At 45.6% G+C, this 25,627-nt stretch overlaps 1 protein-coding gene across 1 annotated transcript in view; it reads right to left on the minus strand.

Moving 5' to 3' along the window:
* Positions 1-25,627, minus strand: part of SPG11 (SPG11 vesicle trafficking associated, spatacsin) — a 1,688,331-nt gene that overhangs the window by 1,064,356 nt on the left and 598,348 nt on the right. The window contains exons 17-18 of the mRNA XM_069624201.1: positions 15,453-15,656; positions 1,676-1,782 (exon numbers count right to left, since the gene is read on the minus strand). Of these exons, the coding sequence (XP_069480302.1) occupies positions 1,676-1,782; positions 15,453-15,656 (311 nt within the window). The remainder of the gene's footprint in view (positions 1-1,675; positions 1,783-15,452; positions 15,657-25,627) is intronic.

Below are 25,627 nucleotides of genomic sequence, written 5' to 3' on the forward strand. Positions count from 1 at the left end.
AGCATATACCAACCAGCTAGCTGTGCCCCCATTTAAGTTGAGCACAGCCGGAGGCACCAGCTTCCCTGTCAAAGCGGCCCAGCTGTGGAACTCCCTCCCATCTTCCTTAAGGTCCGACCAATCCTATCCACATTTAAGACTTAATTGTATTAAATGGCTCAAAGAAAATTACCTATAACTGACTACACTAGAACGGTTTATAGTCAAAAAGTCGAAAACTTAATTTCGAATAGCAAAAATGTCGAAAAAAAAATGTCGAATGTGAAAAAGTCGAAAACACATACATATAATAGGAAAAGTCATAATTTCGAAAAAAAAATGTCGAAAAAAAAATCGAAACCCCAAAACACTTTTTTTTTTTTTTTTACACAAATACTAACATTTTTTATGGGGGGGGTCCCCCCAACCCCCCCATCCCAAACCCCTACCCCAACCCCCCCCCTCCTCCCCATCCCCACCACCCCCCATAGATATACCTTTAATTATTTTAAAAAAATCTTTAATATAATATTAAATAATTAATTAATTATTAAAAAAAACCATCCCAAACCCCTACCCCCAACCCCCCCCCCCCCTCCTCCCCATCACCCCCACCCCCCATGGATATACCTTTAATTATTTAAAAAAAGTTTAATAAAATATTTATTATTACCACATAAAATCGAAAAAAATCGAAAAAAATTCGACTTTGTTGTTTTTCGACATTTTTATTTTCGAATAAATATTTTCGACATTTTGACTTTCGAAAATATTGTATTCGAAAATATGACTGGACACCCACTAGAACTACTCACGTCTGACCCACCTATTAATCCGCAGCTGAACGCATACCTCCATGTTCATCACCCCCGCTTACTCCACCTTGTTCCTTGACACTCAATGTATACTGTGTATGCACCTGTGTACAATCACCTGTGTATGTAACCATGTACATTGTCATCACTTTACTGCCAATGCATCCTGTAACCTTCCTGAAATGTGTAACTATAACATGTAAGCTTAAAGTATTCTTGAACACGCGCCCGGATACCGTCGGGTCTGGTGCGCGCTATAAATAAATAAACAAACGCACGCCCTAAAAAGAGCCAGCGGAACCAGTTTCCCGGTTCTAGCCGCCCAACCCTGGAATACACTTCCACTGGACATCAAATCCATCTCAACCTTTCAACCATTCAGAACCCAGGTTATCACCTGGCTACTGAATAAAAACTAACACCACCGCAGGTCACTCTTGACACCTCATACACATACCCCCAGCATTCACTCACTACCATCCTGCGTCTGTTGACACTAGCTTCTGTATCATTCCTGTGTACATATTACATAAAATGTATAACTCCTATGCAATAACTGTATTTTGTAAATTGTATAAATTCTGCATAATTGTTCCAAATGTATATACCTGTATCCTCTAACCATATCCTTGAGCGCCCATATACCCCTGGGTCTGAAGCGCTATACAAATAAAATAAACAAAAACAAACAAACATTTAAGATGAAAGAGAACAGAGGTAGAAAAAAATCACAGAGATAGGAGTGGGGAAAAGACTGCAAACGGAGAGGGACAGTGGGTTAAATACATGGGGTGAGGGTAGGAGACAGTGGAAAGAGGGAAGGACCATCTTGACTACAGAGACCTATTACCATAATCCACTGTTGTGGCCCAATTTCTCACCTCCAGGATTTCTGGCAACTTCCCGGACCTGCACTAGAAACTCAAACCATGGATGTGCTTTGTGTAGGTCCCGGCTTCCCAATACAGCACAATCTGCTGGGGTCAAACTGGGGAAAGAAACAGGAAAATTATAAAGCATCAATTAAACCAGACTTAGAGGCAGCATATTATGGAACTCAAAAGAGGGCTACTACTAGACCACAGACCAACACAGCCAGTAATATTACCACAGAGATACAGTGTTTGCAGCGTGCACTATGTGAATACTCTAACTCTTTTTCAACGGTTAAGTGACCAATGTCTTCCTTGCTACCCTGGTTTTGGAGTACCCATTAAAAGGCTTGCAATCCCGACAACAGGGCGTTGTCGAATACAGCAGAGTGCTAAACAAGTGTAAAAAAACAGATGAAAAAGTTTTACATCTGTTATTGCACCTGCTTCACCAATCCGAGGAGTTTTCCAGGTTTTGGCAGGGGAGTGGGGACACAGAACATGATTACCATTTTTGCCTGCGATACCCTCACCTCCTGCCAAAAAACAAATGTTTTCCGCCAGCATTGCTCTTCCTTATTCCATTGTAGTCCTTATTAAAAGTTGCAATGTCCTACAACCTCTCATATGGAGGCTGGTATGAGCCCAATTAAATGTGAATAATGAAATAAGTGTGGCGACTTCCTCAACATGCAAACCTTCATAGAAATACAATAAATACAAATAATGTAAACCAGACAGAGACATAAGACACAACAAATTCAATGCGTGTCCTTATACAATAAAGGTAAACCATTCGCCAGACCAGATATTCAGAGCAGGCAAAAATCTTGCTTGCACAGGCTTCAATCGTAAAGCTATACCGTAATGTTACCAAGACGCAGAATACAAACGGCTCTTTCTTCATTTTAATCTGTAACAAAACTTCACCAGATCACCGGTGGACACAGTCAGAACCTTTTTTTCCATACACATAAAATGTCTATAAATCGCCTCATCACCATGAACAACTAGACCATGCACCACATGCTTGGGGGGGCATTTATCAAATATTAAGGGAATACAAGAGAAGATTGACCCTCAATACACCAGCTTTTATTGGTGCCCAAACAAATACACATGTCGGGCTGCTTAGGGGGTCTGTGGTACAAACTGTGGGCACAGTAGAGTTTATAAACCCTGCCCACTTATAGGTCACAATCCTTTGCTGCCAGTCCTTCCTGTGCCACACCCTAGTGCCAGAACTTCAGCAAGAATTATATCTAGATTTACTCCCAAATATTTCCTCTCTGGTGTGGCATTCCTCACCCCTATCCAGCACAATTCCCTCATTTCATGTTGGGTTCTCCCTCCCGAACTAGGGATTTCCACAAAGGAAATGCTCCAGACCTGGGACACAATCAGAGCTCGCCTTCCCAAAACACAACTGATCAACAGTGGCTACAATCACAGTTACACACACTCCTCTCTGGAATATCTCGGTTAGTCCCAGCTGTCTAATTCTGTAATGTCTCACTCTCAATGGTACTGTCCTGCTGTTATTTATTGACTCCTGGAAATGGGTCCACCTCAGTTGTGTAATCCTTAGCTAAAGATCCACACCCCCTGAGCTGAGTCTTGGTCACTGCAGTGATGACAGGCTGTCCAATAGAACACCAGTGAAGTCATCCTCGGGTCCGGGAAGTCTGGGAATTTAACCATCTGGCACGCAGCCCACACCCACACTAAGAGAAAACATGAAAAGACTTAATCCAAACAAGCCGAGGCTGCCCTGAAAACGTCCAGGGCGCTACATGTGTTTTTGCATTGTCTTAACTACTGGATAAGAATTGATGTATGCCTGAAGTGATGGAAGAGAGGAGGGGGTATGAGGTTTGATAGAGGGGAAATCACAATATTTTCTTGTGTCACTTAATTTGTAATATATTGAACTGTATGATAGGTTATTTATAACGCGCTTAATACCCAGAGGTTTCTAAGCGCAGACCTGGGCTTCGAACCTGTTTTGCTCCATGTCGTCTTGTTTCCAAGGCAAGCATGTTGCTGATGAGCTATCCTCCCGAGAAGCTTATCACTATTTGTTCCCATTCTTCCGAAGAGGGACTTGGTGCTTAGACAACCAACTGTTAGGAAAGATTTCTCTTTTGGCAACTTTCCCTTCATATTTTGTCTAGAGCCCGCCCCCCACATACTATTTTGCTTTGTTTTTTTTTAACTGTTTTCACTTTTTTGAGGGGCAGTAAGGCCTTCACCTTCACTTCCCCTGCTTTTTGCTGATTTTACTATGGGGAAACTGATCAGTCCTTCAGACTATCAGTACTGTTAACTATGTTTCCCTTTTACACTTTTGTAACTTTTGTAACATTTGTAACATTGCACACAGCATCTTACAATGCAGTGCAATCAGCATACTTTGTATCATCCTAACTTTTTACACTTGAGACTGTTGGGCACTTTTAAATGTGCCAAAAGACAAGCTGGTGGCAGTAATGATATTTTTATTATGTTTGTGTTATTTCTAGTGTGCACGTTCGCGTTTACTGCGCATGGCTACTAAACATTTTTAGTGCCCTAAAATGGCCACGCCACAAGGTTTTCGCTTGCTCTTTGGCCATATTGTAGTTTGCCCTACTTCTTGCCTTGCAGGTCAGGATATCCCATATAAGGTCATGCGCTTGTCCAGCAAAGCTGCTACTTTTGCAAGCTAGTGGTGCATTTGTGTGTGGTGTCTGGTCCCACTCCACATCTGTGGTGCCAGAAAGTCTGGGTGTGAGGCATGGGTGAAACCAACAGTTGTCCTGACTGGGCAATTACTGGCTGTTTGAATGGTACAGATCTTTACCATTGGTGGGCTTGGATTTGCTTCCAGGCTGGATTTTGGATAAGAAAAGGACTCAGCATTGAAGCCAGGAATCCCTAGTAGAAGAACAGCCAACTGAAGATCCAAAAGAGACTCCCAAAGAGGCGTGACATCCCTTCCTGTGTCTTCCCCTAGAAGCCCTTTTGGGCTACCTGATCTACGAAGGCCCTGTGCAGTGCTTCAACCCCTGGACCAACCAGTCTTGATGTGTTTCCAAGGATCCAGTGGTCCTGTGCCTTGGAAATGTCCCTGGACAGCTCGGTGGGCTGTCCAGCTCTCCAGTGGGCTACCTCAGTAGAACCGTCGCCTTTCTGCATTTGCAGCCAGAACTTTGGTGGACACCAGCTTGTGGTATAAGTCGCCTTCCTGCTGAATTACAGTCTCCCAGACTCAAGCAATACTGTCTTGGAAGGAAATCTACAACCGTGACTGGAAGGACACCTGTTGTCTGTGTGCAGTGGCCGTCACTAGAACTTGCCTTCCGCCATCTTTTGAAGTGTCTTGAAGAGAGCTACATTGGTGAACCTTGTATTTCTCCATCGCCAAGGGTAGTATTCTACTCCTGGAACTGGCCAGAAGACTCCTTGCACCTGCAGCTCCTGGGCACCGCTCACTGGAACTGATGGCAGGAAATCTAACCTCCAGCGACCCACAGTCGAGCCATCAAGTCACATATGAAAATCGCAGCCAGGAGGGTAAGTAAATGCAGAGCATCCGTCTCCCCCTGTCCTCCCGAGGATAACATTAAGAACAAGTTGCTTTGTCTCCTTCCATTCCACTGTTTTTAGTCGTCGAACCCGAGCAGTAACATCTGAAAGATAAGAACACAGTTTAATTACCTAGTAATGTTGTTGCATCTCTTATTTAAACTATCACCAAAGCAAATAACTTACCTGCTACAGATACATTTGGGGTTGGGGAGCATTTTGGCCCTTGTGATGTGTGGGCTCAGGGCCCCTTCTTCATTTGATTAATTGGACTGCTGAAGTTAGGGAACATCACTTATGACTTGGTTTCATCTTTACTGCATCACTTACCTTCTTCGTTGATTTCAGTCATTGGATGCATTTTAAGAACCTATGGTGATTGTACATATGTTTATTATTAAGAGTTGTGCAATATCGGGGGGGTCCTGTTGCTCAGCTGAGCGAGATGGCCGCTGCCTGGGAGGCTCCGGCCGAGGCATCAATATCCTGAACGAAATCCTCTATTTCTGGGACCCGTCCTTATTTGGCTGATCGCCGAATTCTGGCTGAACCTGTGTGGCACCCTCTGAATTGGAGGTTTCTCCTCTGGACTACCTGGGCGAGGCGACTGGGGAGGCGGATCGGCAGCGGCTTCGCCGCCATTGCTGGTGTCGAGTGTGGGGGAGGAGAGGCTCCTTCGTAGCTCTACCGGTCTCAGTGTTGCGGCCTCCCCTTTCCCATGACGGACCGGACTGCGGGGCCTGGGGGGGCGCTTGTGCTGCTGGTGGGGCGGACGGATGCGCTCCCCTGGGACCCTGTGCCTGAACTACAGGCTCTGCGCAGAGGCCGCGTACTTTCATCGTTGGAGCGGCATAGATATCCTGAACCTGAGACCCCCTCGGGATCGTCTGGAGATGCAGACGCCTGTTTCACAGCTCGTCGGCGTCGCCAGCCCTGCAGGCCCCTAGGACTTGCTACCGGCGGGGGTCTGCCACCGGTCGCCGCAACATCTGGACCTTAGGGGGGATGAGGTGGAGACCTTGGCCCCTGGGGCTTTTGCCTGCTCCCGACGTTTGCCTGAGCCTGCGCCCGCGGAGCCGGCGTGGCGCCTGCACCCACCGGCTCGCATTGGACATCTGTCATCAGTTCTCCCCACTTGCCCCGAGGTCTCTGCGGGCAGTGGATGCAATACTCGCCCTGCGGGGAGGTGCGCGGCCCTCTTTCTGCAGGCTTCATTGGCGCGAAGTGTCGGTGAGGGCGGACTCCCGGGAAGCCCAACATTGAATTGTCAGCCTGAACTACCCGGCGAGCGTGACCTCCGCCATCGGGATGTGGGACAGTGGCTGGGGGGTGCGTCTTCGCCCGCTGCTATAATGGGCTAGGCAGGCCCATGCCTCGCCGCTTTGTGGGCCGCTGCTTGGTACCCTGTGCATGACTCCGGGCTGCTGGCACGCTCTGGCCAATTGTATTCTGGGGCCGCTGGGGTCTGGGTGACGGAGCCGCGGCAGTCTAAGGCTGTCCCTTCTGCAGGAGGCACATCACGGGGAGAGGCCTCTTCTTGTGTGGTGTCAGGTGTATTTGAAGAAGCTGCACAAGCGCCACGCATCTGCTGCCTACCCGAGTCTGCCCTGGACTACACGCTCCCGCAGTGGACTCTTCGCACCTTGAGGGCACTGGGCCGCACATTGTCTGGACCCGGGCCCACCATGCTGTCTGTTCGTCCCTCTACAACGTCCTAGTGAGCCAGATACCATCTGCCCTTGGTTACTCACGACGAAGGGACAACCCACTTCATCCTGCACTGGCTGCCGCTCTGTGAGGCAATTACATCTCATCCAGCCTCAGGGACAACAGTTTCAACCTGAGCCCACGTCGGCCCCTGGGTGTACCGCGGCACAACATATTGCTGGTTTGTCTCAAGGGAGGAAAACAAAAGGAGGGGGCCCCTAACAGCCCTCCGTTCTGGTCAGCAACAACCACCAATAACTGGGATATCCACCCATTTACCCAGCCCCCCCTCTGCGGGCCACCATTCAATTCATTTACTTGATGCTGGCACCCTCTGACCTGCTGGCAGGGGTATAAGTTCACAAGACTTTACTCATCTGGGCTGCACGGGAGACAACAGGGGGCCTCGTGGAGCCAACCCCACATCTTAAATAAAGCACCCTGGTGGGTCCGGTCTACCCCTTGAGCTGAGCCCTCTGATCTCTGATCAAGTCATTATGGGAAACCCCAGGAGGCAGGCTAAAATGGATCAATTTGTCTGCGTTGATCAAACTTCCTTGCCGCCATCTCCCACCTTGACCCAACCTTCATCTCAAATTGATGTTGCTGCCCTGAATCAAACTTTACTGTCTTTAAATAACAGTACTGACAATTTGGGCGCCAAAATAGATGCGCTAACCTGTAAAGTTGACATCTCGGCTGTACAGATTTATAAGTTGTGCCGGTACATAGCTGAAGCGGAGCAGCGAATAAGTGAGGATGAAGATAAAGTGTCTGCACTACAATGTGAGGTGGCGGACCTACAGCAAACAGTAAAGAAAGTCGCGGCCAAGAACGACAACCTCGAAGGGCGCTCCAGACGGAACAACATATGCATACTGGGGGTTCCAGAGTCAACAGCAATTGACAATATGGAAAAATTCATAGAGGCGCTCGTCATTGAAATCCTGGATCACCCTCCACTTACATCGATGTTCATGGTGGAGCAAGCACACCGCTCGTTAGCTGCAAGAACTCCTCCTGGTGCTCCCGAGCATCTGATCATAGCCAGAATATTTAGCTACCGAAACTGTGACATTATCCTACGCGCCGCCAGAGAAAAGGGGGAGTTGCTCCTCTGTGATCCGGCTGTTTCGGATTTCAGTCCAGCGGTCCAGGATCAACGTAAAACATTGCAATCTGTCAAAAACACTCTTAGAAGAAAAGGAATTAATATGTGATGTTGTACCCAGCCAAACTTTGTGTTCAACTTAACAGATCCACAGTATACTTCACCTCCTCTGAGGCTGCAGAGCGCTTTGCCTCGGGCCTCCCCGATCCTGGAGGTTCTCCGAGGCTCTCTCCATCGCACTCCTGAGGTGTAGCTGCATCGCAACGTTTTCAACTATGCCACTCAGACAAGATACAATGGCGATTACCGGACTCCTGAGGACGGGTCCTAGAGACTTCTGCCTTTGGCCGAGGCGTGTAGGAGCGCTTTGGCAGCCTACAGCGCACCATTACCAGCAGGCACTGCAGTCTGATTTGTTGATTTAATGTGCTATATTTGGGATCAGGGTGGGATAGGGCTGCCGGTAAGTTACAGTTTCTGGCGTGGGTGGGTGTTGAGGGAGGGGGAGCCAGCACTCTGGCTTGTTAGTTCCTTGTTCTTGGTTACCTCAGTACTTAATAGGCCCTTGACGACTCACACACTCATAACGGGCCAGTACGCATGTCTGGAGAGAGCATACCGACGACAGTCCTCACTTCTCGAACCATGCCCCTCACCATAGCAGCTCCCCGGCCGACATGGGCACTCGCATAGGGGGAGGGAGTAGGCCGAAAGCTCTTTCGGTCTTGTCGTGGAATATAAGAGGCTTTACTAATCCCAAGAAGACACGATTAATTGCGAATTACTGTAGAAATCATGGGGTCAACATTCTCTGCCTCCAAGAAACGCACCTAGCTAAGGGGGGCTCCCCTTCCTAAACTCGCTGGGTGGGGTATCCACAGGTACAAATCATCTCACACATCCCATTCCAGGAGAGTAGCTATTTATATTCATGGGGCCTTACAATACCGGTTGCACAAACTAATTAGAGATGGCGATGGTAGATTTGTGGTGTTGGCTGGGGAACTTCATGGTATCAAGCTTCTGCTTATGAACATATACGCCCCGAATACAGACTCCCCGGAGTTCTTTCACCAATTTGCAACACATATACACACATTTCCTGGTTATGGGATTATATGGGCCGGTGACTTTAACATGGCTCTCACGTTGGAAATGGACAGGTCAGTGACCAGTCAAACAACCCTCTGATTGGCAGTCAGGGCCTGGACTGCCATTTCTCAGTACCATGAACTGCTTGATGTCTGGCGCTCCCTACATCCAGACACTAGGGAATATACATTCTTCGCCGGACTACACGGCAGCTCCTCTAAAATTGACTATATAATGGTCATCCCTCATCTCCTTAGGCAAACGGCAGAGGCCTCCATCCTTTCCCCAACTCTATCGGACCATTCTCCTGTTCTGGTTCGTATTGCAACCATCGCAGAGCCCCCGGGCAATCTTCGGTGGAGATTCAGGGCCTGCCTTGGAGGATGTAGCCTTCCGATCTGAGATAGAGCAAGATATCCAAACATTCTTCCAGGCTAATGCAGATTCAGTTCCGGGTCAGGGTACAATATGGGAAGCCTTTAAAGCCTATTTGCGGGGCTGTTGTATCTCCAGGGAGGGTGGGGTACTCAAAGCTATCAGGCAATCTATGCAAATATTAGAAGACAAGATTAGGGAGGAGGAGAATGCACAGGGTGAAGAGATACTCCTGAGCTCCATTGTGAGCTTCAGTCCCATAGGGAGGAGCTCCTGCAACTAGCCACTAGTGAGGAGAGATTTCTGGGGGATCCTATTTTAGCTATGAGATATGGGGAAGGGGATCGTCCAGGTAAAACCTTAGCATGGGCCTTTCGGAAGGAGCGACAATCCACCATCATACCTGAAATTGTGGGCCACGACGGGAACTCGGTCAAAGATTTACAAGGGATCAATGCCGAATTCCATGAATACTATAATCATTGGTATACGTCGGGCCCGCATTCGGGGCACGATGCCCTGACCCGCTATCTGGACGAGGTGGCTAGATCAGGAACAGGGCAGCTCCCTCAATGATCCTATCACAGAGGAGGAAATTCGTAAGGCCATAAGGTCCCTCCCAAATGGCAAGGCCCCAGAACCGGATGGGATAACGGCGGAATTCTACAAGGCATATATAGATCTAGTTCTGCCCCACCTACTGAATATGTATGACAGTGCCTTCTCCAGAGGTTCTCTCCCGGAATCCACTAGATCAGCCCTGGTGACCATTCTCCTAAAGTCTGGGAAGGACCCCCGACAATTGTCCTCATACCGGCCCCCATCACTTATCAATACTGACAATAAAATTCTTGCAAAAATACTCACTGATCGTATCCTTCCCTACATGCCTGCCCTGGTTCTGCCGGCCCAAGCTGGATTTATCCCAGATCGCTCCACCCAGTACAACTTGAGACGCCTGTTCACCCTTATGCACAACGTCAACCCAGAGGTCCCAATCGCCATAGCGGCACTCGACGCAGAGAGGGCCTTCGACTCCATCAAGTGGCCTTTCCTCTTCGAGGTGCTTTGTCATTCTGGGTTTGGTCTCACATAGATAAGGTGGGTTAAAATACTGTACACTGCCCCTAGAGCAGCAATATATACTAATGGCACAACCTCTGAGTATATCTACCCCACGCGTGGTACTCGACAGGGATGCCCTTTCTCCCCGGTTCTATTTGCCCTTGCGATGGAGCCTCTGGCATGTCACATTCGGGAATTGCATGCGCATAGGGGTGTGTTAGTGCGGACACACCGTGCAGTGATATCCCTATATGCAGACGATATCCTGCTGTTTGTCGAACACCCACGGCAGAACCTGCATCCACTAACTCAAGAGGTGACTAGGTTAAGCGAATTATCTGGTCTCAGAATTAACTGGACCAAGTTGGAGGTTCTCCCTCTGACCCCCGCCATGCAGCAGCTGGATGTGGGAGACGGGTTTCGTTGGTGCCCGGAGGGCATACGCTACCTGGGAGTCATGGTCTCCACTGCGTTAGATGCCCTGTACAGGGATAACATAAAAACCCTAGAGGTACTGGAGCAGAGGGCGGAAGCGTGGATATTGCTTCCCATGTCCCAGGCAGCCCGCATTGCGCTGGCAAAGATGATTCTCCCTAAACTTTTATACATTTTTAATAACGTTCCATTGTGGCCTCCAGCGTGCTACTGGTCCCATGTCAGGAGAATGACGACGAGACTGGTCTGGGCTGGAAAACAACCTGGGTAGCATATGAAATCCTAGTCTGTCCATACGAGCAGGGCGGCTTGGAATACCCCGACATGTTTTTATACTACTTAGCAGCCCAGGCACCACACATTGCCGGATGGAACTCTCCCAGCCCTGACGCACTTCACACTCACCTAGCATCAGCGATTACTGCTCCCAATGCGCTGATGGGTCTATTGTGGGGCTATAGGGAGCCCACCCCAAAAGGGGAAGTCCAACCCCTGGCAGTGACATTTAAAGCCTGGGATAAGGTATGCCAGCTACTGGAGTCCACTTCCCGGTACCTACCCTGCCTGCCGATTTATAATGTAGTAGGTATTCTACTCACACATGAAAAATCCTATAAAGATCTCTTCCAGAAATTGGGGGTACAGACTCTCGGTGACGTGGTACATAATGACGAAATTGTGTCTTGGGGAGAGCTTAGCACCAGAGGGGTACACAATGCTGTGACCCTACTTCATTACTACAGGCTTAGGGGAGCACTTAAAGATGTATGGCCGGAGTTCCCGCTGGCTCCTCTCCTGCACCCAGCCCTAAATCATATTATACAGCCACTGTCTTCAAAGAATATTGTATCTACTATCTATACATTGATCAGAAGTAGGAGAAAGATTGTAAACCAAAGGTACAGGCATGCGTGGGGAAACGCTTTTGGAGTACCTTTGAGCGAGTACCAATGGAAGGCTGTCGGTATGCAAACCCGATAAGTATCCCTAAATTGCTGATTTAGGCTGATCCAGTTCAAATGAATTCACCAGGCCTATTACTCCCCTATCACCCTCAGCAAGTTTCTCCCCGGGAGATCTTCCGAAGGTAAAAGGTGCAGTGCGCCAGACGCAGACTTTTACCATGTCGCTTGGTGCTGTCCCCGCATTAGGCCTTTCTGGTCCAGTGTAGAAGAGGCGATGACTGCTATGCTATCCTCAACATGAACTTATTCCCTGGAATTCTGGCTTTTGGCACTGATAGAGGGTGGTACCCGCACAGTAAAGAAGCTGTTAAGTATCGCCTCTGTGTTGGCTAGATACCTTGTGGCTAGAAAATGGAGGAGACCCAATCCACCCACTATTGCAAAATGGCTGGAGATCATGAATTTATCGGAAGAGAGAGAGACCAGATACGCCTCCACACTCCCAGCTACCAGCCGCCCTTTTGACTATTGGCCCCCCCTGAACAATTTTCAGCATACCGCTGTGATGTATTCTCTAGGGATATCTGTTGGGAACAACTGTCCTTGACTATTAGCCAAAGCCATCTAGAGTTAAGCGCAACTGCTCTGCCATCAGAACCACTTCAAAGAGTTTTGTCTTTCTTTTGTTTGCAGATCTTGCCTTACCTTTAGGTTAGATGGTGGAAAAATCTCCCCAACTCTCAACTTTAAAGCCCCTCACTGGCCTACCATCCAAAGATGGGTAGGACAAATGATAATGGGAGCAGTTGAGGGACACAAAGTACAGAACCTGAGTACATGGACTGATGCTTTGCAGACTTTGGGGTAAATGGAACTACAGTGGAGGAGCATGAGGGCAGAAAGACAGGTTAATTGTGGACCTTGGGGAACAAGGAAAATCGTGTTAGAAGCTCACAGTTACATGGAGATGTTAAAATCCCATATTTGTCCATGAATACAGAATTATATGTGCACCATATGCTAAAGAGATGCTCATTAGTATTAAAATGTTTCATGGCTTACATAGAGCGACGCCACTAGCTAGTAATAGCTCTATATGAAGATTTACAGAATCATAAAGGGGTAGTTATGTGCTAACTACTGGAATTCAGAAACATATGTTAAAACAATAAGAATTAATCTTGAATTGTCAATGTCATTTGGACCCCAGACCTGGTAGTGAAAAGCTACCCATCTATAATGTCATGTTTTTTATTTTAATGTGATTCGTATCACACTAGGGGGGCTTTGTGTCCAACCCCTCAAGGGTCTTGGTTCCCCCCCCCACACCACCTGGCGACTGCTGCGTGTTGAATTCGGCGGCTTGGTTGCTTGTAGGGATACCCCACCAAGGGCTCACTTCGTCGCACCCACCGACCCCCTTGGGGAATTCAAAAATTGGACAGTATATACCAGCAAAGTTGGAGAAATGTGGGACGGAATAACAGCAGACCCATATCTTTAGGGCAACAATGACCCGAAGTCAAAGCATCACAGTACCGTCACTTACACAAGTTCATCACACAGCTATATCAGTTAATAAACTTCAACCCCTTAGGAATTGCAGATTTGGACAGTATGCCATTAAAGTGGGCTAAGTGTGGAACGGAATGACACCAGACCCATGTCTATAGGACATACGATGGCCCCAATTTAAAGCCTTACAAAATATGTTACATAAACACATTATACAAAATCGTCCCTTATGATTTTATATTATAGGCTAGATAAAAAAAAAACATCACAATCAATAATAGAATAAAATAACATCAACCTGAAATAAATAAAGTCTTAATATCCTAAAAATACAATAGCATGTCCCTAGCAACATACATAGCAAAAGCGTCCAATTACACACCACTAATTTCTACACCGGCAGTACATTATCCTTCAAGTCAATTTCCCTTTCAAAAGCTTGTTATACCTTTGCAGTTGCAAATGATGAGGTACTCCAACCTGAGACACAGTTCAACAAAAATATTTAATTCTGCATTTCGTATAAACCATCTACATGTTTCATATAATATCAGATATATTTGCTCATGCCTTTACAAGCAGTGATCACATGATGGGCAGTTTCGACCCGCTCCAGCCCCCTGCGGTGCAGCACAGTCTACAGAACCGTTTATGTGTTCCTAAACCAAGTGCCCTTAGCATCCAAAAGAGCCAGTGTGTTTAATCTTAATAACATAAAACTCCTTTGCAGGACTGGGCACGTAAATTGCATTATATATTTTTGTGGTTTGCCAATTGTAAATGCCTTTTTTTAAAAGTGTTCAATGAAGAAAGTTTAGCTACTTGATCACAATTGACGATCCAATCCCATTCTAGTACTAGTGAAAGTAGATCATCACCAGGCAATTTCTTTAAAAAAAACAGTCATTGGAAAGCATACATGCCAAAGAGCAAGGCTGACACTATTCACAATCCCATTCCTTAAAATGGCTAACACTGTATTGGCCTCAGAACACATAATCTAAACATATAGTTTCCCTTTATACATTTTATTAGTGTTATAAGTGATAACAAGCCAAAGTCGAGACGCACAGCTTCTACTGGAGTCGCTCTTGACAGCCCCAAGATACGATGCCAGATAGAACCCTCCAAGCGATTGGCACATACATCACAATCTGAAAACTATAATTCTAAGGCATAGGCTATGCTTGCAACCAACTTTTGCTTATATAGAGAGATTATACCGCTAAAGCTGTAGCCCGAATAACTCGTAACAAAGTTATTAATTTCATGTTGTGAGCCATCCTGTGTCCCTTTTCCATCTCCTGTACTGTCCCCCAAGGACATGCTTTGCAGAAGGTCGAGAGAGGAGGCATGAGAGAACTAAACCCACCATTAAAAAAACGAGTTTTTCCTCTTTCCTTATCCCAAAGCATTCCAAAAAGAAATACAAATTCTCTGTGTTCTGACACTCTTCACCACCTCCCTTGCATATTTATCTCTTCAGACCTGGCAATAAACAGGAGAAGATAAACCTCCTCCATTAGGCTTTTTTTCCTTTCCCGTGCCTAAAAAAAGAACAGATAAACCTTATCTCCTGCTACCCAAGCACACCCCTCTCCCCTTGGCCAGCTATTCCTTCCAGGCGCAGCCATGTGCATAGCAGTTTGTGAGAGCAGTGGTTCCTGAGATGTCAAATCACGGACCTTTGATAATGTAGGAGCTGTCAGGATTGCATCTCTAGCACTGTCCGGGAGTCACATAATAATGCGGGTCATGTGCTGAGCTTTCTCTGCTTCCCTCTGGTCTCAGGAGACTCGGGAGAGGAAGAGAAAAGTCTGCATCCCTCTCCTGTGAAACAACATCAGTTGATTATGAATTCTGCAATCCTCTGCAGTGATGCCACTGTGGGAGGATACAGCAGTTTGAAATGTAATACAACATTTCTATCGGTTTCTCTGGAACCTATACCCAACAAATACAGTCACAGTGTTGCACGCTGCCTGCCTGAAAAGGCAATGACCTAAAGCCTCACCTGTAGTAGTCTAAGTAAGTGTAGAGGAGGTAGGGCAGGTTGTTTTGAATGCAGTATAGAATGAGGCTGGTGTTGAAATCTAGACCTTCTTGGGAACGGTATTGTGGCACAGGTGCTTGCTCCTGCATCAGCCCCCCATTACAGGCAAGTCGCTGAAGCAGCAGATCAAGATCGCAGAATTCTGATGGTACGAACACACTGTACCTGTCCAGAGAAAAGAAACAGATGTGAGTGAGTCTGGAACAAACAGCAAAGCACTAAAAAATAAGTATGACAGTCAGGTTTTTCAGTGTTGAGTTTACAATAGCACAACTGTAAATGTACCTCTGCCACTAATATGGTTTTCTATTGCCAATTTAGGAGTATCAATTGCATTTTTCTTAAAGGATAGAGATTAAAGTCCAAATTGGCCTTGACCGTAATCAAGTTCCTGGCTGTCAATTTTTACATAGAACGTAGCAGCAAAGCAAAAGGTCAAACCATTGAACTATCTTATTGGCAATAAGGTAAACACCTATAGTCATATGGCCATAAAGCAGACAACCTACTAAGTCCCTCACAGGACAAATAGATTTCAGACTCACTATATATTGCGGTATGTACATTGCATGCACCTTTTTAAGTATCTAGGATTCTGTTCAGTACACAACTTACCTCGCTGTTACTGGTGTGCCCATGCAAGGGTAAAGTTCCTGCCGCCTAACCTAAGACGCACATACGGTACAGGAAAGCTGGTGGAGACCACCAAACAACAGACACCACGCAGAATGGAGGCAGTAAGGCAGGAAAAGGGGAAAATCAGAGACCTATTCCCAACAAAATACCCAAGTAAGGAGCAAATGCTACGCATCAGTAAATAACTCCCATTACAGAGCTATGCAGGAAAAGTAGTCGCGGGACTGTCAAGACCGAGAAAGTGGTGCAGAAGTCAGTGTAAGCCAAAGACACAACAGTTAAAGTTTATATTTACTGATTTGTAGTAAGCTCAACACAGAACACAATCACTGCTAGGTGCAAACATGCAATGTAGATGATTCCAAAAGACTGCACAAATCAAGGTAGGCTACAGAATATGCATGTTTTCGGAGTTTATTACATGATTTTACAGGTTCTCCGTTTTATTTTTTCTTAGCAGTAATTTGCATATGTTCGATGGGAGAAACATATGCATTATTTATTTTTATTGTGCATTTAGTTAATTTAAACTTTAAGTACATTTTACTACATTAAGATAAAAATGTAAATAACATCAAAGGTGGAAAAAAAGCATAAATAAACAAACATACTTAGAATTCCTCAGAAAAAAAAGGAAGAAGGAAAACAAAAACCAACATTGCAGTTATTACATGGTTAAAATCTGGGCTCAGTCGTTTTACCCGCATGTACCAGGATTTTGTTTTTCTCTTAGAGTTTTTAATTAAATGTGGGGTGCATTTAAAACATCTGTTCTGCTACATTCCAAATATGGTAGCCAGCAGCAGCTAATATCATTGATGCTGCATTATTGATACTGGGCCAAAATTGGTCCGTTTCTATAAAATCCATATTTAGAACTGCATGCGAGTAACCCTTCAGATAGTGAGGCTTACGTACTGGGCAAGAGGTCGTAAAGTGTGGTTGAGTCTCTAGTTCATTCTCACAAAGTCGACACTTCCGATCCTCATGCAGCTGCCTGACCATGCTCCTATATATTCTCCGGTGAGTAGTAGGTTTAGCCTAAAATACAATATGAAACGTTTTAAGTCTGGAGAGCTATATTTAGCCAAGTATCCACAAGAAGACTTGACTAAAAAGCTCTGGTATGAAGTATTCTCTATACTTGGAGGTCATATTTAGCTTATCGACATTGTAGGCCTTGTCCCGTCCCTTCGCTTTTTCTTTTATCAGTGTTTCGAAGTTTGGTTTTTCCAGGAGTGTGTTAATGTCAAAGTTTTACAGGGTTGCCATTACCTGTGCGTCCTGTCGCAGTTCAGTCAGATAGGTGTTTTAATCACCTAACAGCATCTTCTCACGCAATAGTTCTGTATGAAAATCGTATTGCAATGTGTAGGCATAAGTTTAATGTAGAGCAATAGGCGCTGTACCCCAAGAAATCTCTGTTTCATTTAAATCGATATTTGTTCTTATTTCGGCCTTAGCTCTATTAAATTCCTTTTTTTTCTTACTTATCATTATGTCAAAGTTCGTTATCATATTTTCTAAATCCCAGTTGCTAATTTCTAGCCACTGGTGAAGCATATCCTGGTTTTCCCATAGGAGGTTTGCCAGTTCTCTCATTTGTCCTGGCCTCCATTTTATACGGTTACCTCTCAGGTTTACATTCAAGTTCTGTCTTCAGTGTTTTTTCTGCCTCTTATCGGCATGCCGACCGTCCAAAAGAGAATACATTGGTCACGGAGATCAGCGGGATGGTTCCACGTCATTTCATCGTGGGATGTTTTTTCGTGTTTTTTCTTACAGCGGATTTATTAACAAAAAAACTCATCACATTTTTTATTTTTTTTATTTTTGGGGGTCCCACCAACCCCAAAACCCATCCCCTTTAATTTGTTATATATTCCCGAACACCCACACCCCAAATATATATTTTTCTAACCCTCCTAAACAGTCTGATGAGGTTTTTTTTGTTAAAAAATATGCAGTAAAAAACTCTGCGAAAAAACGTCCCGCGATGAAAGGACGTCGTACCCATGGGACGTATTTTTATTGTAACACACTTGAGAGCCGTATCCCGTCAGTGATCAAATAATCAATATGGCACCTGGCCTTGCCATTGGTCCAAGTATAACTGGGGACACCTGATGTTGACATTTTATATTGGAAGTATTCGAAATTGTACATATTCACAAAATACTTTCATCTACTAACTGGATAGTTTGGTTGTACCGATTTTAAGTGTAGGTCCCTAGCATTTAGGTCCCCCAAGATTATGATGGAACCTCTAGGATGGGATTCCTGGCAGGTTATAATACTCTCTCCCACAATTTTATGTATTGAGGGAGTGTTTTCTCCGTTTGGGGGATCATAAAAATTGATGATTAAGGTCTCATCACAGTTATTCTCTGTGGGGGAGAATATTGCAAACATTGCATAAGGCGTAAAACTTTTACTAAAGTAAGGAAGTAGTGTGATCTTGCTCCTATGTCCAGTCCACCACTGTGTCTCCCTATCAGTGTGGAAGCAGCCAGACAGTGAAGAATCTTGTAGCCGTCAATAACAAAGCTTTCAGTGGCTCAGGTCTCTTGTAGTATAAACACGTGCTGCTCAAGGAGTATAGCCACCCCCATCAGTTGAGACAATAAGGAACAATGGCCTCTTGTGTTCCATGAAATCCATTTCATCTGTTGTCCAGGGAAGAGTTGTCAATTGTTATTTAACATTGTGTGTTCTGGTACCCAGCTTTCTATGAATTGTGGGTTTAGGTCTTGTCGGAGGTTTCGCTGCCGGTATGCTCGCAGTGTTGAGAGCTCAGAGGGTTCTGCATCTTTAAGGCCGTCCTCTCTTTTCATCAATGTTTTGGCCCCCTGAGAGTGAACTTGTGTCTTAGTTTTTCTGCATGTGATGAGTGAGAAACCCAAGGCGTTCAAAACCTCTGCATTTGATTTTAGTAGAGCACTGATTAATGGGGTTGGAAATTCCATGAACCCCCAATTTGTAGGACTTCCTACCTTCCTATGCCTTATTTATAACATGAACCAGGCAAGCACACATTCACTGTGGCTGGTGTAGATGTTTGCTAAAGCTAAACGAAGCAGATGTTGATAAAAGTGCAGAATTGTTCACATTGATAAATAGGCCAAGCTACAAAAGGTCAACGCAGATGAAAACCTGTTAACAAGAAGCAAGGATGAAACCAGGCAGAGGAGAAACGCATGACTTGGGAGACTGCCTTTTACTCAGGGGGATGTCTAGCTCAAAGCACTGACCTGACAGAGTAGATTCCTTGTGAAGACCACCCTGCTGGAACTAAGCTGCCTTTAAATAGAGAGAGGCCTAGCTGAAAATTAAACTACAAACCAAGCTCTCCAGATAGACAGATGTTGTCTTGACACAGGGTAAATGTGGTGCAAGTGTAGAACTGCCCAGACCAAGGGGATACATTGAATCTAGTGTGGAAGCCCTAGACTCGGACGCAATCCTGGATTAAGAACCATCTGAAGAACCACCACCAAGTGTTTCTAGGAAGGGATCCAGGGAAGACCACTTTAATCCCTCTCCCTCCCAGGGTCAGAGTGGTGGTCACAAGGGTGATGTAGGTGGAAGATACTGAGATCATGGATCACTGTCTTTTGCCCATAGGACCCAAGGGAGAACGCTGAATATGCTGTGATATAGATACTTCTATCCACCACTTCTGGTGCAAGACCCCTAAAAGGTCATTTTCTAAAAAGATGTAATTACATGGAGGGGATGGCAAAGGATTGTAATTGACTGTACTTGGGTATCCTCCATGCAATTTTCCACATTTGCAAGACATAGTGCAAAAACATTGCTAAACAGGCAAAATGGCCTTTTCAATTCTTTCTGCACTATTTGCACAAATCGTAAATGCTGCTTGCCATTTACACACAGCAGACATTTACAATAGATTACTATGCAATCTGTCTGCATTTGCCAGTGCAAAAAGAGGTGAATTCCATAGAAATCCATTGGTTTTGCACCAGTATCAAAAAGTCATGCTGGTGTAAAACGATCAGGAAATATATATATATATATATGGGATACATTACTCACTGTAATCATATTTCTGATGCTTGTATCTGCTTAGATTCACATGCTGTGCATAGGCCGACATCTAGTGGAAGCTGCAGAGTATTACAGTTTGTTTTTCGAAACTCGAAAATGGGCGTCGACACAGGGCGTGCCAGTAATACTATCCCTAGTGTGACGTCCACTGTACCCAAGATCCCTCACGCGTCTAGGATCCTCAGATTGTATTTTTTCTGACATGAGGTAGCATGAGGAGTAGCGTGAGTACAGATAATCCAAGCAGATAGATAGAAAGGTAAGACTACAAGCAACCATGCGCCTTCTCTCAGAGGGGAGGAAGGGTGGGTCGCATGTGAATCTAAGCAGATACAAGCATCAGAAATACGATTACGATGAGTAATGTATCCCTTCTGAGGCTTGTGGAATCTGCTTAGATCACATGCTGTGCACATATTAGCGAGCAGTGCCTGAAGAAGGAGGTGGGATGTGAGAAGGGTCATGAGCAAATAAGTGTCTTAGAACCGCTTGTCCCACTTGTGTATCTGCCTTGGAATGGGTGTCAATGCAGTAGTGCTGAGTAAAAGTGTGAATAGAGCTCCAAGTAGCTGCTTTGCAAATGGTGTCAAGGGGTACATTTGCAATGAAAGCCAGAGTGGCCCCAATGCCTCTAGTAGAGTGGGCTCTTGGCGTGAAAGGCAGAGTTCTTTCAGAGAGTGAGTAACACAGCTGGTTACAGTTAATAATCCACTTCGAGATGGCACCTTTAGAGACGCGATCCCCCTCTCTGCCTGTAGCTGCGGAGACAAACAGTTGATCTGTTTTCCTTAGCGGTCTGGTTTTATTTACATAGTAGAGGACCGCCCTATGCACATCTAGGGTGTGTAGTTTCACCTCAGCCGAGCTTTGAGGGTCCTGGAAGAAAGCCGGAAGCTCGATGGACTGGTTTATGTGGAATTTAGATATAAACTTAGGTGAGAACCTAGGGTGTGTGCGTAAAACCAGTTTGTCTTTATGGACAGTAAAGAAGGGATCCTGCACTGACAGAGCCTGAATTTCACTGACCCTTCTTATAGAAGTAATAGCTACTAAGAAGGCCATTTTATAAGTTAGGTGGTTTGAGACTGCTTTTATGCATGGGCTCGAAAGGGGGGCCCATGAGCTTAGATAGCACCACATTAAGGTCCCACCCTGGTGGTGGGTTTGAAATAGGAGGGTGAAGTCTCTTTACTCCTTCCATGAAGGCTTTAACTACTGGTACTTTCCACCACGAGACCTTGTTATGGGAAGTGGTGTATGCCGACAGGGCTGCCAGGTGTACTTTCAGTGAGTTAAAAACCAACCCTGCATCTAGCAGGTGGAGCATGTATGTAACAATAGTGGAAGGAGTGCAATCAACAGGGTTGATTTGTTTACTCTGGCACCAGATAACGAATCTCTTCCACTTGTCAAAGTAACAGTGTCTTGTGTTTGGTTTCCTAGATTCCTTTAGGATGTCCATACACCTCTGAGGTAAATTGAGATGTCCAAACTCTATGACGTCAGGAGCCATACTGCCAGGTTCATTGAGTTGGGTTGCTGATGCACTGTTTGACCTTGGTGCTGGGACAGTAGGTTGTACCAGGCTGGAAGTTTGATGGGCTCGCACACCGCCATCCTGCGTAGGTGTGGGAACCACGGTTGTCTTGCCCACATGGGAGCAACTAGGACGAGCGTCATCGACTCTCTGTTCATCTTGTTGACCACCTTCCTGATGAGAGGAGTTGGTGGAAAAGCGTACGCAAACATCCCTGACCAGTTCATCCACAGGGCGTTCCCCTGGGAGTCTGGTTGGGGGAACCTGGATGCAAATCCTGGCCATTGTCTGTTTTCGCTTGTGGCGAATAAGTCTATAGCGGGGAAACCCCACTGAGAGAACATATCTTCTACGACCTCTCTGTGTAGAACCCATTTGTGTTCCTCTGGGAGGGAGTCTCTGCTCAGAGCATCCGCTAGGGAATTGAGCTCCCCTGGAACATGTTGTGATGACGCGAAGATGTTCCGTCTGCCCATATCCAGATTTTCTGGGCAAGCTTGGACAGATTTGGCGAACGAGTCCCTCCTTGCTTGGTCAGGTAGAACATGGCTGTTGTGCTGTCTGTCCGGATTAGCAGGTTGATGTGGTTCTTGGCCACTGAGGGAGACCAGAGACCCTGAGCTGTGTTGTGGAGATGGTGAGCTCCCTACCCAGTCAGGCATGCATCGGTAGTGACTACTGCCTGTACTTCGGGATCGTAAAAGGGTTTCCCCTGTGCAAGATTCTCTCTTGTCCACCAGTGAAGGCTTTGTACCAGTGTTGGCGAAACGACCACTAGATCGTCCCACTGACCACTTGGCTGAGACCACTGTTTCGCCAACCATTCCTGCATGGGACGCATGCACAGGCGCGCGTGGGGGACCAGGTAAATACATGACGCCATCATGCCCAGCAAACGCATTGCTTTGCGTACCGTTATTTGGTGACCGGACTGATATTGCGGAATTTGCAGTAGTATAATCCGAATTCTTTCCTCTGAAGGAAATGTCAACCCCTCTTGAGTATCTAGGATTGCTCCTAGGAACTGTTTGGAGGTGCTTGGCACCAGGCTTGACTTTTTCTCGTTGATTGAGAAACCTAACTCGTGGAGGAGGTCGATGGTCCTTTGAATGTTTGTTCTGCAAATTACTGGGGTTTCCCCCGTTATTGTTATTGTTTGTTTGCTTGTTTATTCACTTTTTATGCGTGCCAGACCCAGGGGTAGCAGGGCGCAGAGGCAAGAAAATTCAAAGTTTACAGGTTACATCGGAGCATAGCGTGCAATATAAAATACAGTAATTACAAAGTTTACAAATTCGAGAAAGGTCAATCACGTTACAGGTTACATCATGGCAGAATGTACAGTAGAAAATACCATGAGGTCATAGGACACAGATAACTACAAAATATACATGGGACACAGTTACAAATATACAAGGTTCAACTGAGGGCAATCAGGGTTGTAGGTGACATAGGTCATGTGAGGTCAGCTGAGGTCAGTCGAGGTGAGGAGTTCGATGACATTTTTTCTAAAGCGAGGGTAGGGTGAGTCCACTCTCAAATCTTGTGGTAGTGAGCTCCAGGTCTTTGCAGCCTTTACCTGAAAACTATTACCTCCGATCGTCTTAAGTCTAAAGTTCGGTATTGTCAGACAGTTGGAATTGACAGCTCTAGTCGGTCTGAGGGATGTTCTCCTGTGGAATTTGTCAATCAGGTATTTGGGGGCAGAGTTATTAAGGGCTTTGTGGGTCAGGGATAACATCTTAAGTGTTATTTTGTTCTCAGTGGTCAACCAGTTGTGATAGCGTCTGGCGGCAGAGATGTGGGATCTTTTGTTTATGCCTAGTGCTGCTCTCAGGGCATTATTTTGTAATATTTGTAGTCTTTGCATTATAGTTTTATTCGCTCCGGTGTAGAGAGCGTTGCAGTAGTCAATCCTAGAGAGTATTAAGGCTCTAGCCAAGATTAAGCAGCTCTTGTTGGAAAGGAATGGTTTACCGGCTCTTATTAATTTGCACGTGTAAGCCGTGGAAGAGGCAAGGGATTTTAGTTGTTTGTCAAGAGATAGGGTAGAATCAAGATAGAATCCCAGGGTTTTTACGTCCTTGGACACTTGGATGATGTTCCCGTCTATGTTAAATGAGGAGAATTCCTGACCTAGTTTTTTGATATTAGTTTGAGTGCCCAGGATAATCAACTCTGTCTTATCATCGTTCAGACAGAGGCCATGGGTGGCCATCCAAGCCTGGATGATAAGATATACCTTGTTCACCAATTCCGTGTCCTTCGAATGATCCCCAGAAAGCGGGAGGAGGATCTGTGTATCACCTGCGTAATTACTGTAGGTGATACTGAGATGGTCCAAATCATCAAACAAGGGCTTGGTGAAGATGTTGTATAGAGTTGGGGAAACGCAGGAGCCCTGGGGGACACCACATGAGATAGGGGTGGGATCTGCTGCTGCTGAGGGGGAGAATACTTTCATCGTTCTTTCACTCAGAAATGACTCAATCCATCTGATGGCTTCCGGGGAGAAGTGGGCAGCAGAGTCTAAGTGACTACAGAGGACATTATGATCCACCAAATCAAAGGCGGCTGAGAGGTCAAGGAGTAGCAGAAGTACTGTTCTCCCTTTGTCTCGCAACTCGTCAATTTGGTATTTCAAGTCCATAAGGGCAGTTTCGGTTCCATGTAAGGGGCGGAAGCCCGATTGTCTCTCTCCTAGGAGGTTGTGTAGTTCTAGATGCTTTTGAATTTGGTTATAAGCGGCTTTGTCCAGAATCTTGAGAAGAAACGGTACTGTAGTAATAGGGCGGTAATTAGTAGGGATGAGGGGGTCTAATGTCTGCTTTTTAAGTAGGGGGAGTACCCAGGACTGTTTAAGGTTGGCAGGGATGGTGGCTGAGGAAAAGGAGGCGTTAATCAGTTTGGTGATAAAGGGCGATAATTCTCTGGCAGCGTCTTTTATTAACTGTGCTGGGCAGAGGTCACCTTTACAATTGGAAGGTTTAAGGGACAGGATAATTTTTTCTACTTCCAGGGTGGTCATTTTAGAGAAGTGGAAGGAATCACTGTGAGCCAATAGATTATTGGTGTTGGGCGTTTTGGGCGAATCCTGAATTTTAAGTACTTCTTTTTTTTGTTGGATTTTATTTTGGAGAGTAGTAATTTTGTTCGTTAAGGCATGCTGGATATCTGTGCACCAAGGTTTATCTTTGGTGCAAGCGTCCGGTGTGGCGATAGGAGACTCAAGTTCCTTTAGAATAGAGAAGAGCTCTTTCATGCTGGAGTTAGAGTTGGCAATGCGGTCATCATACGAGTTACGTTTAGCTTGGCAAACTTCTTTTTTGTAGAGTGAGGAGAGAGAGGTTAGTTTGGCTTTGTTGTCGACTGAAGGACAGAGCCTCCAGGTAGTTTCACTTTTTCTTTTCAGGATGCGCAAGTCTCTTAGCTGTGGCGTAAACCATTTATTTAGGTGGGCTTTTGGTTTACTTGATCTAAGTTTGAGAGGTGCCAGTTTATCTAGGGTGACAAGCATGATATTATTGAATTCTTGTACTAGGGTGCTAGGGCTTAGATTAGCTGATAATGCATTGAGGGTCGGTAATATAGCTGGGATCACTTTCTCTACCGTAAGGCATTTTTTATTTCTTGTTAAGCAAGGCGGTGCTATAGGAAGGACTATGGGGATAGGTCTGGCAGTAGCTAGGTTAAAGGACACTAAAGAATGGTCTGTCCAAGGTAGGGGTCTTATGGATAGGATAGTGGCTGAGCAGTTACAGTCAGCTATCCAATCTAGCGTTCTTCCCTTGAGGTGCGTAGGCTTGTCAACTCTTTGAGTTAGGCCTAGTGCGTGAATAGTATTAGCTACCACTGTTGCATTAGTATCCGTAGTATCATGGAAACCTAAGTT

Source organism: Ambystoma mexicanum, chromosome 11 (assembly GCF_040938575.1).
Source record: "Ambystoma mexicanum isolate Mex_15411 chromosome 11, UKY_AmexF1_1, whole genome shotgun sequence".
NCBI lineage: Eukaryota > Metazoa > Chordata > Amphibia > Caudata > Ambystomatidae > Ambystoma > Ambystoma mexicanum.